Here is a 17,394-nt window from a genome sequence, read left to right on the forward strand (position 1 = left end):
AGCTAATGTCGGACGGGTTAAGCCACGCGTGGAGGCATTGAGTGTATAGTCAACAGTTTGAGACAGTAGACATGCCGACGAATTGCTCATCTTTATGAGCATCCAAAAGGATATAAAAGGTCCCCCGGTTGCACCCCTTTTTCCTCCTCATCAGATCATATTAATCTCTTCACTCGCTTAATACCAACACACACACACATTCACAATGAAGTTCACCTCCGCTACTCTCCTCGCCCTTGCCGCCCTTGTCGTTGCCGACAACGCCGTTGTCTCTCAGATCAACGATGGCCAGATCCAGGCTCCTCCCGCTGGTGGTGAGGGTGCCAAGCCCGCCCCTGCTCCTTCTGGAGCTGCCCCCGGTGCCCCCGGTGCTGGTGCTCCCGGTGCTGGTGAGGGTGCTAAGCCTTCTGGCGGTGCCCCCGGTGCTGGCGCTCCGTGTGCTGGCGGGGTGCTAAGCCCTTGGGTGGTGCCCCTGGTGCCCCCGGCGCTGGTGCTCCCGGTGCTGGGGGAGGGTGCTAAGCCCTCTGGGTGGTGCCCCCGCCCCGGCGCTGGTGAGGGTGGCCAAGCCCTCCGGCTCTGCTCCCGGTGCTCCCTGGCGCTGGTGAGGGTGGCAAGCCCTCCGCTCTGCCCCCCGGCCCTGGCGCGGTGAGGGTGCCAAAGCCCTCTGGCTCTGCTCCCGGTGGCTCGGTGCTGCTGGAGGGTGCCAAGCCCTCTGGCCCTGCTCCCGGTGCTCCTGCGGCTGTGCAGGTGCTAAGCCCTCCGCTGGAGGTGAGCACCCCGCTGCTGAGGCCACTGGTGTCGTCACTCAGATCCACGATGGCCAGATCCAGGCTCCCGAGCAGACCCAGCCCCCCGCTGCCGGCCCTGCCCAGGCTAACGGTGCTGCCACCCTCGGTGCCCAGATCGTTGCCGGTGTTGTCGCCGCTGCAGGTGTCGCTCTCTTCTAAATTTGCGATCTTTTGATATCCTCTAATTTATAAATAATCCAATTACTTCTCAATTCTATTATACCGATTGTAACCGTTCACATTAGTAATAAGACAATGGGCCAAAAGGAAACAGATCCAAACTATGGAACCAACTGTAATAATCAGCTCTCCTTTATCTAATTCCAACCTCCGTGTTGCGCTGTCCAGATTGGAAATATCTCGAGGCGTTTTAAGTGCATCAAAAAGGTTAGATTACCACCTTGCCTTATCTCAGCGTTGTTATCTGCACACGATAAGGACCCTGCACTGCGGTTATTGATAACTTACAAAGGAGGTGGTGTTGGGAAAATATCTGGTGTGAATAAGTGTACAGAACTGACACATATAATTGTACAGTATGTACTACAAGTAGTCCATATTGAATTCAATGGTCATCTAAACAATCGGCCTCGACATGGATGCGTTGCGTAGTCCTGACAGCAGCAGGTTTTGTATGAGGGGGAATACTGTAGTGCTACAGGACACTGAGCATTATCTTAACTACTCCCCTAAAGTGCTCTATTGCCATGATTGACCTTAGTAATGTAAAGAAATCAAGATACAGTATATCAGGACAAGTTCATATCAGGTTGCAAACATGACGACTTCCCTACAGACGACTGATGTGCAGACGATTACAAGAACACAACGATGTTGTCCACCTTTTCCAGCAGTCAGATTAAGTACAAGTGACCAAAGCTACAATTTTTATTTATTTTTATTGTGATCTCCACTGGGCACACAATGTTACCGCTCCTTGGTAGTCAGACGAGAGAGATCTGACATTGACAGACTGTAGTTGTGCTTGGATGTTGACAGGTGTCGTTCAAACAAATACTGCACACGCGACGCCAAGAGGTTACAGGGGGTCATGGGGAGATTAGCCACAGACAGTATATTCTCTCATTCTTTCCAACAGCCCGTTTTTCCATACCCATACTGTACATGCTGTGGTTACGGGCCCATGCAGTTGGCCCTTGTCTATTACTGCTCATGGTGGCTTAGTTGCGCGATCCACTGCAGCGATAATAATTTCTGCCGTGGAATATTATTGCAGGGCCCGACATGTGTTGATCATGATTGATATATGAGTTGTGATTGTGCCCCAGTGGTCGTGAGGTCGTCGTAGGGGTAGGGGTTATTGGTTGTTATCAGCAGCCAGCCCGACCCAGGAACCCATGCCACACAGTGCGAACGAGTTAATGGCTTCTTCCTGTCACAAACATGCGATATATTGCGCGCTGTCGACGATGCACAATGCACTTGTAACATGACAGAAAGTGAGCATCTGCTCATTTCCCAGACGTGACGTGATATGATCCGACCACCGACGTCTCCATTGTACAGCCGAGCCGACTCTGTATAGAGCTTTGAAAACTAAACAGTGATAAGAACAGGAGATATCTCTAATAGAACCTACATGTAGCCAGATCGCATACAGTGGGATACCCCGTTCAGTTGCAGTAGCGCAAAATAACGGGCACGGTGGGATTAAATGCCTTAGACTATTGTAAAGAATGGCCCTGGCTGTGTCGCAAGTATACCGTACAGTGTTATACTGGTAGATACGAGATGCCAGCCCCATAATAATGGCGATACTGAAGCAGCGCTATATGGATGGAGCTTTGCTTGTTTCCTGTTCACGTTTTGTAGGCAGGCGCAGTTTTTGGTCCCCAACAATTAGTTCCTACCCTACCGGTAGTCGCCGCTATCGGACCGGTCTTTAGACCCACGGCACACACGATACATCTCGAACCTCTCGGTGGCATTCCAGAATACACTTTGGCACATCTGGTTTCATAATAAGTGGAAATAATATTTGACTCGATAATGAAGCAAGCGCACCGTGCGTAATTATTGCACGTTATTATATCGCGACTTTGGACACGCGCGCAACCAGCTCTCCAGAGGCCCCACTGATATCTGTCACTCAAACGGGACATTAGTAGCTTGCTTTGTTGACATTGCCGCCTTATCTAGCCGCACTTGTCCTTGGCGGCTACCAATCTGGCTGCCTCTAGCCATACGAGCGGGGGATCCAAAGGGCCTCCCAGATGTACACGAGTAATTACGAGTATCCTACAAGTAGTTCGGTATGGTAACTCTTGGCGTGAAACCACAGGAGGTTGGTGCATCCGTGGAAAACATTATGGCTGAGATATTACGAGGAAGCGAGCGGGATCGGTCGAACAATGGGTGACTCAATCCAGTAGGCATAACACCAGCTGTCATACGTCATCCGATGCTACAACAACAGCGACGGCAACAGCAGCAGCAGCAGCAGCGCTCTTCAGTAACATGCCCGCTGTACTTACTGACATCCACTGTAAACTTTTCACGGGACTTATCCACGGAACCAAAGATACGACGGTATAAGATGCACGGTCGGGTCCGCAGTGTGTTCCGAAGATGATCTCTATACAGATGGGCGAGGTGTGGCTTGAGGTTGGAACGCTAAATCCAAGGCATCTGCAACTAATTTCATTTACGGGGGCGCCTGCTATCTCACTGCAGCATGTGATTGGCTATGTGCGCACAGTCAGGCACAGTAATCTGGAGAAACCAGACGGTAATGGTGGTTTCCCTAACCCAAAGGATTTAGACTCGTCTAAAGGGTTCTGAAAAAAATAAAAAGCTAAAATTGCAGAGGTTTAGCAGGGGTTGCCTTGGAAGTAAATAATATCCGCATATCGGAGATTCAATATGAGCTGATGTGGGTTGAGACATGGAGCTCTGCCGGTATTAGGGCAAGCAAATACCAGCCTTCTCCCAGATCGCCCTGGGCCGTCAGGAACCGTGCGTGCGACAGTTACATGGCGCCCTGGGGTGAGCAGTATGCTGGTGCCAACCACTGTCTTTGTTGTTTTGGGCCACTCGTTAGTTTGAAGTAAACGCCGTCCGATTTTTGATCTACCACAGGGTGACAGACGTTAGGATAGCTGTATACGATGGAGTACCATTGTTTGAAGCAGGAAATGGATGCGTTGTACGTCCCCATCCTTGTGGCCACAAGCAGCTGCCATCAACACGTCAAATTCCAATCATCTCGTCTGCTACAGTGTGTACTACAAGTTCCTCCCTCACGGAATGCTTTTTCTTGTTTGCAAAGCCGGTACCGACCCGTTGTCCCTGAGACCAAGTGGTTCCAGGGATAAGGTTCACAAATGCAATTGTATAACAGTTTTGCACATTTGTTTTAGAGATGCTCCGCCAAGAGCTAATGAGACGTTCACTTGTGTTTAAGCAGGGACGCAAGGAGACTTGTCGACAGAGCAGGTTGTGCCAAAACACGTATATCTGGTCGTCTACGGGTGGGGCTCGGCCCTGACGATGCATGGAAGCACAGGTGGCACCGCACTAGAGCGTCAAGCCGGTGAGGTTGCCAAATGCGGAAATCCACATGCGTGTCTAGCTGCACCGTCGCTGCTGACTTTTCCAGAGTCTACTGACTACAGTAGTCCAATTCTACAGGTCCACCCTTGGGCTCGATTTGCCTTTCCACAGATGCACATGTTTCAGTAGTTGGTTTCATCATGGTGGGTATGTACGAGTACCTGTGGCAGCGCATAAAGATCTTCAGACCAGATAAGGCAAGGTGGAGGTTCTCTGAGTCATTGCTGGCCACCTCTGGAACCAAACTGTACTCCACATACGGGTTCTGTCCGGATGTAGCAAACCGGTTCCTGTACGTGAGGTGAGGCACGCGTGATCCGCATTTTCGTCCCGTCTTGTTTCCTGCTATTGATTATTTCATCGTGCATCTTTTGCGCTGTTTTGGGACTCGGCAATGTTGCTCTGGGCAGACGGGGCAAAAAAAAACAAAAACAAAGTCAAATGGACCTGGTGGCACATACAACGTGCTATCTCTAAATATTTTTCACTGGACTAAGGATATATTTTTTCTCCCTCCCAGCCCATATAAATGACCGAGCTAGGGGCAGGTGTCGCGAACCAGCGAATAAAGAAGCTACACTGTGTTATTCTATTGGACTGTATTTTATTTTTATTGTAATCTTGTTATGTGCAAAGCCAGGAAGTCAAGCAGCAGCACACAGTGAAGCATCGGCGATGGTGGCAAATCGCTTGCTCGTAAAAAGTAAAGTGAGCGCGAGATATCTGCAGCCCGAATGCCACTTGCCTATTTTGGCCACCATAGCTGCCGAGTTATAGCAGCTCGAAAGCACTCTCCTCCACGCTGCTAGTGCGTGCCAAAGTCTTGTGTGCTAGTGTGCTACACAACTACGTCATGCTGTAAACGACAGCACAGCCATGCCACTCACACACACGGTGCAAGAAAAATAAGCCTAACCTTGCCAGCCAACATGGCCCACCGATCAAGGGTGAAGACTAACCAAGAATAGTAAACCAAGGGGACACAGACAAGAGAATATTGATGGCCCGGGTGGTTATTATAATAATGCGGACGGTTAGATAGTGTCTGAAAAGGAGGCGAGCGGCGTCCGAAAAAGCAAAGATCAAAGATTCCCATTATTTGGCCATCTCTCCAGCCATCTATACTTGCATCTACGCATCTCACATAGTCGCAAAAAGACAATGGACTTGCTGTTCCTAGACATGCACAAACCCCAGTGGTGCATATCCTGCAATGGGACACTGTACAGATGATGGAGGAAGAGGCGCAGAGCATACCTACCAACTGGATAAACGGCTCTCAGGGCATGGTTTGAGAAGGATGCGGTCCGAAGTGTGGTATTGTCGTAGCAGTAAGCGCCGAGCTCCTCTCAGAGGGAACAAAAAAAGTTCTCGGTCGCTCTCTCAGTGAGGCAAATACCCGTGGGTCAAGGTTGGAGGGGTGCAACCTGGCGTCATTATACGAACACAGGGGTGAACTATAACTGTGATGGTGCGAAATTGGCTGAAAGGCACACACCACACACACACGCTCCAGGTTTAGACTAAAGTGTTGGACTGGCTGGCGCTGAGTGGAGGAGAACAATGGTATCGGATCCTGTTTTCCACAGACGTGTTACGATTTTTGAGGAGCTCTGCTACTGCCAATCCCAGTTTGTATTGTACTTGCTCATGACATATACGGGTGCTATGCCACATTGCAAAAAAAAAACAGACATCTTTTTTACCAGACAACCGCAGGACAACCTCAAATCACACCTTTTCCACTTTACATTTTCTGTTTGTGCTTGTTGGCTTTTTCCCTTTTGACATCGGCCATTGACATCTATCCACCCCTCCCAGAATCTGCATCCATGAGGCGTCTTGTCGTCACTTCATGCAATAGGCGTCTTCAGTAGATGCTGTGGTTACTATTTCGGGACAATGTCGCGACCCGATTAGTGTCAAGACTGCATATTCCTTTGATGTACCATTTCATTTTACTTTTCCTACGGTACCAAAACCTTGCAGCTGCCCCTTTGATGCCCAAAGTCTAATGGCTCAAAAATACTCTTTTTCCACACCTGTTATTACCTTCCCATCATCCTCATCACACACACTACTCCACGCACCACATCTTTGCATGGTCCTTTGGCCACCCTCTTTGATAACCCATAACCCGTGAGCCTTGCGCTTGCCCACCCCAGTCAAGTCCCCTCGTTAATATTTGGCTGAAGGCAACGTGCCGTGACTAAGACTTTCAACCTCTTTCCTGTACGACTTTTCAACTTGACCTTTTTTACACCCAATATTCCGACAACTAACAACATTTCAGCTTCATGACTTCCCTAGATTTTGCATTCCCCCCGCGGCTCGACCACAGCTTTCCCGCATCTCCTCGACAGATGCCGGCCATCACGATAGAACGAGGCGACTCAGGCACCACTTCACAGTCCTCCGAGTCGTCTGAGGCCTCTGCTGCATCCACCACCTCGACCATGGCATCCTCGCTAGGCGCAGACGTGTCTTCGCGCACCGCATCGCCCCGCAAACACGCCCATCGTCGATCAGCAGCCGTGTCCTGTGACTTCGACGCCCAGGTGCTTTTCAACAAGCATGATTACTTACCCCCCAACCCGCATAAGCAGAACATTAGCACCAGCACCACCACTCTGGCGCCTCCTCAGCCCGTCTCTATTCCTGCGGCTTCACAGTCGCCTAAACGAGACGTGGCATTTATTGATCCTCCCCGAGTGCTCGGTTCTCCCCCCCGAATGGCGTCTCCTTCTGTGTCGGAACAGTCGTCTTCGTCACAGCTGTCGACGTCGCAGATTTCGTCGCGATCCGCCTCGCCGTCGAAATCTTCGTCACCCAAAAAGAACCGACACAAAAAGGTGCGATCCTGGGCCGGCTCGCTCATCAAGTTCCGGTCCTCATCGTCCCTCAGAAAGGGAAAGAGCCCCATGAACAATACCCCAGGCAACGGCAACGGCAACGGCAACAACACCAACAGTATGACGGATGAAAACACGACTCTTTCTTCACCCACCCTGTCGTCCCCCACACTGCACTCGTCGTCGTACATTGCCACCAACGACCCTTTCTACTGCCCCGGTGCTGGCTCACCGGAGGTGTCCCCCTCTCCCTCTTCCAAGGAGTTTGAGACCATCGATCTCGATGCCGCCCTCTACCCCCTAACGCTGCCTCCTTCTACTACAAGCCGGTTCCACCGTCGGTCCGAGTCCGCCCCGGAGGCCATGCTGGACCCCACCCGTGGCATGAAGCGCAAGATCCGAGCCCTGGTTGGCGAGGACCTGTTGTCGCTCAATGGGTCGTCCGCTGATGATGCAATTATCGAGGAAGAGGAGCCCTCTAGCGCTGAGGCTCTGGGTGAGCCTTCTGAGCTCTCTGAGCCCGTCCTCACCCCCGCATCATCCACGTGTTCGCAGCTGGTTTCTGCGAATGCCTCCGCCTCTTCTCTGGTGTCTGTCTCGTCGTCCTCTACCCGATCACGCTCTCGAACCCGGTTCCATAGATCCTACAACAATGATCTGGCCCAGGCTATGAAGGACCGCAAGGAGCGAGACGAGCGGGACAAGCGAGAGAAGCAGGAGGCTGAGCTCCAGGCCCAGACTCCCGGAAAATCATTTGAGTCTACGTTTGCTGCTACTACCCCAGCCGGCTCGGGTTCTATGCACGCGACTCCCACTGCTCCTACTGGTGCCTGTTCCTCTCTGCAGTCTCCTCTTCGAACCGTCCGAAAGATGGATGCTCCCCGACTTCTCGGCTCTCCTTCTCGTATGGTGTCTCAGGACTTGCCCCGGTATACCTACGAGGAGGAGCCGCGGTTCTCTACACATTACTCATTCACATCCGAGTGGAACGATGATTTCGGAGAGCCCGGCCCCGTGGAGCATGCGGACGTGAGTGCTGTGAGCAGCCGGACGTCCGATATCAGTGAGGTGCATTCGGACCGAAACAGCGTGTCTCGATACCAATCCCACCATCAACAGCACGGTCACCACCAGCACAGCCACCACCAGCACAGCCCTTCGTCCCACAAAAATGTCGCCGCGCGAATGTGGGGCTGGGTCAAGAGAAAGTAATTTATATAGCATTGCATTATTATTATTATATTGGCATAAGAGAATCTCGTAACAGTAGCCTTGGATATTGGAGTTTAGTTGCATTTGCGTTGGCGTGATTTACGTGATTGACATGCCTGGCCCTTTTCACGGTTTTGACTTGCCAGATACGATACTGTTTGGCAGTTAGTTTGAGTATGAGTTACACCCGGGGGTGCCGTTGCCGGGGAGATACATATAGGTACAGTGTACTGTACATTATCATACCATAGGTGTAATAAATCACTTTAGTACAAGTGTAACGTGTCCAGTTAGTTATCATAGATGGCCCGAGAACCTGGCTAGATAGAAAGGCTTGTTTTGGACGTTATGGATTATTGAGTGGGTTGGTGCGATTCGGGCGTTTCGAGCTTTTCGAGTCTAGATTGTCCGGGGAATATTGAGTCGTTAGTGCGTCCCGAAAATGATCTTTTTCCTGGGCGGATATTGGCACAAGTTTACTGTTGGTGATGGTTAGTGTTGAAAGTGCATGGTCAAGATCACCAGTCTACATGCGTGACTAATGTATATAACAGCGCTCGTTGTGTCACTGAAAGCCATGGCATAGTGACAGATATGACAGGCGGAACGGCCATGGTTGTTGCATAACGTCTTCTCCTCGGCCCAATGTCTAAAATGCGACCTTGCGCTTGCTCCCACCCACCGCTCGCTTGTTATTCAACAACTTATAGACCGTCTCGTCTTCCCCACTTCATTCTTTGTGTTTTCGGGCCCCAGAGGTCAACATAACAAAAGTCTGCTTTCGCCGATTAATTTCAGGCACGCATGCATGTGGGTGTGCACCCGACTTGTACGGGCACATGCTAGACGGGCCCAGTGGTATAACCAACACAAACACACTTGCACGCTATATATACGCCAATCTCCCTCCCTGTCTCATATATAATTGATGATTATCTGGGCCCACGTTGTCGGTGTTGCTCAAGCTTCAAGCGGACAAGATACTGCACCTTCTTACTTTCATGCTCGGAGCTTATTGAGGAGCTGTCGTGTCTATCACTCGCTAAAAAAGCGGCTACTTGGGGTAGGAGGGGGGGAAGCTTGGATGGAGGTTGAAAACACGTTGCCGTGGGAACCCAGAGTCAGACCAGTCAAAAAAGCAGATAAATACCACTCAAAAAAATGACGGAAATTCACTCCTGCTCCCCCCACCATGCATCCCCTGACCCCAAATCCCCATCCCCAACGCATGCTAAGCAGTAAATTTACGCTCACGTCAGGAAACCATATTCACGTGAAACATGAGAGGAAGTATAGTTAAGGCTGGCCCTATGGCCAGTAACGCCGTCCTCTCCCATATCGACATGTCCACCCATCTTGTTGTTTGCACCCACGGCGTGTGGGGAACCCGCGCCCACTTCAATTACATTGTGGAGCAGCTGCTGGAGACCAACTCCAAGACCATGGAGTTCTACCAGGACGACTCCACCTGCATCGAGGACTCGCTGGCTGAACTCAAGTCCCGCCAGGGAGACGTCGTGGTCATCTATCGAACGCGAGGCAACGAGGGCTACTCCACCTACGACGGAATCGACGTCTGTGGCGCCCGTCTGGCCGAGGAAGCCGAGACTCTCATTTCGCTGATTGAAAACAACTCCGACAGAAAGGTGGATCGTCTCTCAATGGCAGGCTACTCCCTGGGGGGTCTGATGTCGCGATACGCCGTTGGTCTGCTGTACACGCGTGGAGTGTTCAATCGAATTCCTCCTGCTTCTTTCACCACCTTTTGCACACCTCATGTTGGTGTTCGAGTGCTTGGAGAAAGCAGACTGGCCAGCGCCTTCAACTCCCTCGCAGGATCGCTCATGGGCAAGACAGGTAAGCAATTGTTCCTGGAGGACCGAGTGCGAGTACGAGAAACCGCAATGACCGACTCCAACCGAGAACAATTCTCCAAGCCCATGCCCTTGCTGGAAATCATGTCCTACGCCGAATCGTCCTTCTCCAAGGGACTCGCAGCCTTCCAGCACAGAAACCTGTACGCCAACGTGGTCAATGACTCGCGAACGGCGTGGTACACTGCAGGAATCTACGATTTCGACCCCTTTAAGGGTGTCAACATGGAGTCTGTTACTCTGCCTACAGTGGAAGGCACCAATGAGATCATTGTCGATACCTCGCGTCTCAACAACATCAAGCTGCAACAGTCGGACACCTCCAACCTCCTAGCTCCTCCGCCAGAGGCAATCAAACAGCCTCCCGGATGGCTGGAACGCCGGTTCCGATGGGCAAAGGTCCTCTACAACATTGCCGTCACCATGCCCATGTACGCCGTCACCTGGATTGCGTCTGCCATCTTCTACGGCATCATTTCCAACCGGCGTCGAGTGCAATACGCCAAGGGCGAGTACTGGAAGAACAATACTTCTGATGACTTTGTTGGAGCTCTCTTCAACGGCAAGGTGCACTCTCCTGGCGACAAGTCATCCGAGTCTTCTTCTTCTTCTTCTTCTCAGTCGCACGGACACCACAGATCACATTCCCTGGAGGAAGGTGCGTTCCGTACGGCCTTGGAGGATCAGGTGGACAAGACGATGGACTCCATGTTCACTGCCATGGAGTACAAGACCACGGAGGGGGACACGTTGGATCTGACCAAGACCAAGTTGGTGCTATCGGACAGCCAAAAGACCATCATTGAGAACCTCAGTAAGCTCAAGTGGGATAAGACCGCCATCCACATCCGTGCCACCAAACAGGCCCATGCTGGTGCCATTGTGCGTCATCCAGACCCGTCCTTCTATGAAGGTAAGACCGTTGTCAAGCACTGGATTGACAACAAGGCCCGTCTTTGAGAGCAGCCTGACTCGGCCTTTGTAGAGCAAGGCCATTATTGATTTATAGACATTATACCGGGAAATACTAAACACAAGAACCTTCGGCGTGATTATCTGCACTTGTACCACGCTGCAGTAAGTTAGTAATCGGAATTCAACTGCCATTAGACATTATTTACCTGCAGACCCAATTCGTCCAGCAACGGAGGAATGAACGTTGGGGGTTCGGGTCTAAAGATGCGTCCTGTAAGTGGGGGCGTTGGTCTACGAGTAGGGTCCTGCTTTAGTGTGGAAAATTTATCTCTTTATGTGTTTCCATTGGCTGGTGCGTTTTGTTGTTTTCCTTTATTCAGCCAATCAGAATGCGTGAGAATACCTGTTATGTTTTCCTCACAATATTTTTTTCCACCGCCATTTTGGAGAGCCGCCGGAAACCAGAGTGCCGAAAGGCTATCTTTTGGGCTGGAATTATATATCCTAAGCCAGACACAATCCTGACTCACTAACCTTGGAGTAGATAGAGAAAGAGCAAGAAGCTCTGTGAGTCAGAGAGGAAGAGGGAGGCACATAATGTGGGAGTTATAGGGGTATTTATATGACAAAAAAGCAGCTGGCTCCGTGTAATGATGCCGGCCACACCTCCCTTTCACTCTTCCATCCAGCACATTCTAGACCCGACCGTTTGCTAGCAAAGCTAAATGTTGATAAGAGTCATCGATTGTCAGCCCCACTGAAAATTACTTTCTACCTGTGATACTCACTACACGACCAGTCGCACAAACACACACAAAATGACCCGACGAATCGCCAGCATCCGACGAGAGACCAAGGAGACCAAAATCCAGATCGCCATAAGCATAGATGGAGGAGCTCTCGAGCTGCCAGGCCCCACCATGCTCCCCGAGGGAGCTGATGTTTCTCACGCCTACCAGAAGACCGATACCCAGCACATTTCCGTGTGGACCGGCGTCGCCTTCTTCGACCACATGCTGCACGCTCTGGCCAAGCACTCCGGCTGGTCTCTGCTAGTCGAGTGCATCGGAGACGTCCATGTTGACGACCATCACACCGTGGAGGACACCGCTATCGCACTTGGAGGCTGCTTCAAGGAGGCTCTGGGCCACCTGCGAGGCATCAAACGATACGGATACGCATATGCCCCTCTTGACGAGGCACTATCGCGATGCGTTGTGGATCTGTCCAACCGAGCATACTGTGTGACTGAGCTTGGTCTCAAGCGAGAGCGAGTGGGCCAGCTGTCTTGTGAGATGGTCCCCCACATCTTTGAGTCTTTTGCTCACTCCGCTGCCATCACCATCCACGTCGACGTCATCCGAGGTGCCAACGACCATCACAGAATCGAGTCTGCATTCAAGGCCACTGCGCTGGCTCTGCGTATGGCATCCTCCATCACATTCGGAGACGAGGTTCCTTCCACAAAGGGTGTTCTTAGATAAGCCCTCTACAGTACTACAAGTAGGTACTACAAGTAGGACAGTATCCCCCCAAAATGTAACATAACACAAAATAAATGTATCTATACCTAATCGACATGGACTGCACCGCATTCGTTATCTTATCGTAGTCCTGCTTACTTTGATCCGTATCACATTCGTGTATCGCGATAAGAAGTAAACATTGCTGCAAGTATAAATCAGGTCTCAAATCTCTTCTTGAAGATAGTTTTAAGCTCACCGTGAACTGAACGTGAACACTACGAGTACGATTTTCAATATTATTACCGTCGATATAACAACCATGCAATTTCTATATACATATATACATTCCCTCATTCGTCTGTGCTGTTTGGTTCACTGCAGCAAATCAAACAGCTTTTCGTACTTTCTGTGCTGCGAATGTTTGTTACTATCCGCGTGCATTCTTTGCAGCTTTTGAGATCCCGTATAGTCCTTCCACACGTTGGCACTCGCCTTTTTCGTCGTCGATTGCAGCTTCATAATCAACTTGTCATTGTCCAGCTTGGCCCCCTGGACCTCCATCATCACAATCTTGTCTCTGTGGTGTTTGATAGACGAGTCGTTCACTTCACAGGTAGCCACAACGCCGATGCAAGCAGCTTTTGTGCGCTGATCATCCACAATACGTGCTGGTAACATGGGATTTGCCATGACTCCGTTACGAGATGTGTGTAGCGATCCCTTGGGGAAGTAGGACGGTCCAGCCACGGGTTTCGTGGATATTGAGTCCCACGGACCGAATTTTTGTGTTGCAGCGTACTCTTTGGCAAGCTGGATGAGATACTCGCCGTCCAGAGCGCTGCGCTTGACGCCTCGGTCGTTGCACCACTTGATGAAGGCGTAACTGAGGTTGGACTGTGATGCAGTTTGTATTAAGGGAGGTCCTTCCAGGGCGATTCCGGCGGTGGAAAACTGCTCCTGGGCGCGTGCAAAGCCCATGTCCTGGGGTCGATAGTCGGTGCCGAGTCCTAACCAATCCTGGCCGGCCACAGACACCATTTTCGGCTGTTTGGGGTTCCGGCTGTGCTTGAGTCCATACTCCAGCTTCTTCCCTTTGCCCCGCATTGATCCGACCAGTTGTGTGGTTGGCGCATGTGGTGACACGTTCTCCGACGTGTGCATCGCCGGTATGCGTGACTGTCGGAACAGGCGTCCAAAGGACATTTTTTGTTGTCAGATTTTTCGATGTATCCACCTCGGTTTTTTTCCCAAAGGCTGTTCGTTTGACCTTCGGTGATGTTCATGCATGTCAAGGTTTGGCCCACTAAGGAGGGAGACATGGGGCTGGGGAGAGAAATGGGGCGTGGAAAATAATGAGTGAGGGAAAAACGAGGGTCAAAAGCGACAAAAATGGGGCACATTTGAGATGTTAAAATAAGTGTATAAAGATAGACATTATATATCGGACTGGAAGAGTAAGAAACGTGTCTCTACGATACGCCCCAACACCCAACTCACGTGATGATAAACTCGCTTTACAGACTACTACAGAACATCGAGCTGTCCACGTCTCCTCCTCAACACTGGGATATGCAGACATCCACGCCCGTCACGTCCATCTACCAGCGCCAGGAGGTCATCGGTCGCGGCAACTTTGGCGTGGTCTACAAGGGCTACCACAAAAAGACCAAGCAGCTGGTGGCTATCAAGGTACTCAACCTAGACACGGCAGAGGACGACGTCAAGGAGGTCCAGCATGAGATTCAATTGCTGAGCCAGCTCAAGCTCGCCGACGCAGAAAACATCACCCGCTACCATGGCTCGTATCTCCACGGCTCGCGTTTGTGGATCATCATGGAGTACTGTGCTGGAGGCAGTGTGCGCACTCTCATGAAGGCAGGCCGTATCGAAGAACGACACCTCAGCGTCATCACACGTGAACTGCTCATCGCTATCCAGTACATGCACAAGGCTGGAATCATCCACAGAGACATCAAGGCCGCCAACATTCTCATCACCCAACAGGGACGTGTTCAGCTGTGTGATTTCGGAGTGGCCGCGCAATTAGTCTCCTCCAAGACTAAACGGTCCACTATTGTGGGAACACCCTATTGGATGGCTCCGGAAGTTATCACAGAAGGAGCATCATACAACGTCAAGGCAGATATTTGGTCGCTTGGTATCACGCTCTATGAAATTGCAACAGGCTCCCCTCCCCTGTCCGACCAGGAGGCAATGAGGGCCATTTTTCTGATCCCCAGAAACAAACCCGCAAGATTGGAAGGATCCCAGTACTCAGCGGCCCTCAAGGAAATTGTCGCACTATGTCTGGACGAACTGCCTGACGAACGACCCTCAGCAGAGGAGCTGTCAAAAACCAAGTTTGTCAGAGGCTCAAAGGGTATCCCAACATCGACCATCAAAGACCTCATTTCAAGATATATGCACTGGAGGGAACACAACAAGTCACGTGATTCGATGGCTGTATATAACCGGCATTCCATTGGGTCTGAAGAGGATATTGTGGACCATTCGGACGACTTTCGGTGGGACTTCGACACATCCACTGCGCCTGATGATGCTCGTGTGGAGGTTCATAATGGCCAGATGGACTTCAGGCCAGAACCCACACATGCCTACAGAGATATTGGCGAGATGGGTACCCAAGTCCTGTTGCAGAGCACTGTCTCTGCCTCTGAGGTCTTGGAACAGAGATATGAGCAGCAGCAGGGACTACAACAAGGCCAACTACACGATCTTACGACAGCTACTAACACGATGACTGTGCCTCAGGAAGAAGAGGAGCCACATCCACTTCTGGAGCTGTTTGTGGACGAAAACGAACCTCCTGCCCCTCCTGCCCCTCCTGCCCCTCCTGCCCATGCTCCTATGCCTGCTCGTCCCGAGCTGTCTTCCTCAATGTCTCTACCTACCGTTCCCACTCAAAAGACTCAAATGGCGTCTATGGCTCCAACTCTCAACGATCTAAGAGAGGAAGGCGAGCCTCCAGGGGTACCTCCCATGGCCATGTCTCGTCGTAAGACTCTTGGACGGGGTTCCAAGATGGGAGCTTCTCCCGAGAAAGATCATCCCCAACCTCCTCCTCTTCAGCATTCACACAGTTTCGCACAGACCCAAGGCCAAGGTCAGAATCTCAATCAAACCACCCATTCAGGCCAGGCAACTCACCCCGGTCTAGGAGGTTTGCCTCAAGTGCAGCAGCCGCCTCAGCTACAGCAACAACTTCCTCCTCAGATAAAACAGCCCCCTCATCAAATACAGCATCCACAGCCACCGCTGATGCCCCAATTGCATCAGACAATGCCTCCTGTGCCTCACACACAACCTCCTCCCTCTCAGATGCCGCCTCTCCCACAGCAGCAGCCTCCACAACAGCCATTGGCTCCCCCACCTTTAATGGCACAGGCTCCGCCGCCCCCGACACCAATGCATCACTCCTCCGCGTCGCTGGCCGCGGTAGCAGCTGCGAAGTCAGCTATCAATTCGGCCAACCCTTCTTCTGGGGCATCTCTGGCTGCCCCTCATCAGGTTTACCCCAAGAGAACGCCCTCTCCCATTCGGGGCAGTCCTCCACCCGTGAAACGGCCTTCCAGCCCTCCTCCGCAGTTCCACAGACCCTCTATCTCGTCGGTGTCGTCCATCTCATCAGCAGCAGCTTCTCCCTCTGCAGCTTCGCCTGTGATGAGCCACAAGTCGTCTGTGTCTTCTGAAGACGGCGGCCATGCTTCTCCTCCGTTGATACCTCGTTCCGAGAACCCCCAGCTGGCTACCCGGTCAGCTTCTGTTCCTGACGTGGTTATGCCTCGCTCAGACGTTAATGGAAAGTCCCCTGCGTTCAACACCGAGAAGCCCGCCAAACTGCGAAACGTCAACCTGCAGATCAAAATGCCTCCGGCACAAGCCCCGCCCATGCCCGATGCATTCATGACCCCTGCCCGCAAGGAAGACTACACGCCCAGTCTTAATGTTCCGTCTCAGCCTTCGTCGCGTCGTCCTTCTCGGGCTGCCCAAACCCAGCCGCCCGTTCAATCCACTCTGCAGTTCCCTCCCATTCCCAAAATTGATCTGTCGGTGCTGCTGGACCCTGCTCCTCACGCCGATGTCACTCGGGAGCTGGAGAAGCTGCTTACCTCTTTTGGAGACGCTCTCAAGGTGATGGAGGACGGCTTCTCATCACTCTAAGCATTTACTCCCCCACGGTATTAATTATATAGCCTGCTAACATTCATTAGATGATAAGTGAACGATTTACAAGCTAGTACAAGTAGTTGGAGTAGGATATGATTGTGTGGAACTGGCGTATTTCCTATCCTCTGACTAAAACGAGTTACCTATTCCTAAGTCATTTCTCCATTAAATTGTGTGATCCTTAGTTTGGAAATTTGGTTAAAACAAATTTAAGTTTTGTTCACACAAATTGACCAATATTATGATCGGTGATTCGGACAGTGCGTGAAAATCGTCCCATTTGTAATAAGTAATCAACCACGCAACAGTGACCCTAAAGACAGCAATTTGGTCAGCACAAACGGGGGCATTAATTTTAGAGAGATTAATGCGTCAATGCCAACAGAACTCTCAATACGCACCAATCGTTCTGTGTTCTAAACCCCTTACAATCTTCAACACTACATGTGCCAGATACAATACACGGACTACAAGTACTGACATCCATACCTACCCTCTCGTACCTAATAATCATGTATTGTTAGAG

General features: G+C 51.2%; 6 protein-coding genes across 6 annotated transcripts; 4 read left to right on the forward strand and 2 right to left on the reverse strand.

Annotated features, from left to right (window-relative positions):
- Positions 1–6,658: 6,658 nt before the first annotated feature.
- YALI1_E40251g (uncharacterized protein) lies at positions 6,659–8,425 on the forward strand (the record flags this gene model as incomplete). Its single annotated transcript, XM_002143061.3, has 1 exon — positions 6,659–8,425. The coding sequence occupies one exon, from the start codon at positions 6,659–6,661 to the stop codon at positions 8,423–8,425; it is 1,767 nt and encodes a 588-aa protein (XP_002143097.1).
- Positions 8,426–8,771: 346 nt separating this feature from the next.
- On the reverse strand, positions 8,772–9,039 carry YALI1_E40274g (uncharacterized protein; the record flags this gene model as incomplete). Its single annotated transcript, XM_068283188.1, has 2 exons — positions 8,772–8,951; positions 8,995–9,039. The coding sequence occupies 2 exons, from the start codon at positions 9,037–9,039 to the stop codon at positions 8,772–8,774; spliced, it is 225 nt and encodes a 74-aa protein (XP_068139289.1).
- A 666-nt stretch (positions 9,040–9,705) lies between these two features.
- On the forward strand, positions 9,706–11,259 carry YALI1_E40282g (uncharacterized protein; the record flags this gene model as incomplete). The annotated part of the gene is made up of 1 exon (XM_504751.3): positions 9,706–11,259. One exon carries the CDS (start codon positions 9,706–9,708, stop codon positions 11,257–11,259), a length of 1,554 nt encoding a protein of 517 aa, XP_504751.3.
- A 773-nt stretch (positions 11,260–12,032) lies between these two features.
- On the forward strand, positions 12,033–12,698 carry YALI1_E40305g (uncharacterized protein; the record flags this gene model as incomplete). The annotated part of the gene is made up of 1 exon (XM_504752.3): positions 12,033–12,698. One exon carries the CDS (start codon positions 12,033–12,035, stop codon positions 12,696–12,698), a length of 666 nt encoding a protein of 221 aa, XP_504752.1.
- A 354-nt stretch (positions 12,699–13,052) lies between these two features.
- On the reverse strand, positions 13,053–13,883 carry YALI1_E40324g (uncharacterized protein; the record flags this gene model as incomplete). The annotated part of the gene is made up of 1 exon (XM_504753.3): positions 13,053–13,883. One exon carries the CDS (start codon positions 13,881–13,883, stop codon positions 13,053–13,055), a length of 831 nt encoding a protein of 276 aa, XP_504753.3.
- A 297-nt stretch (positions 13,884–14,180) lies between these two features.
- YALI1_E40327g (uncharacterized protein) lies at positions 14,181–16,862 on the forward strand (the record flags this gene model as incomplete). Its single annotated transcript, XM_504754.3, has 1 exon — positions 14,181–16,862. One exon carries the CDS (start codon positions 14,181–14,183, stop codon positions 16,860–16,862), a length of 2,682 nt encoding a protein of 893 aa, XP_504754.2.
- Positions 16,863–17,394: the final 532 nt, after the last annotated feature.

The sequence above is a fragment of the Yarrowia lipolytica genome, chromosome 1E, assembly GCF_001761485.1.
Source record: "Yarrowia lipolytica chromosome 1E, complete sequence".
Classification (NCBI taxonomy): Eukaryota; Fungi; Ascomycota; class Dipodascomycetes; order Dipodascales; genus Yarrowia; species Yarrowia lipolytica.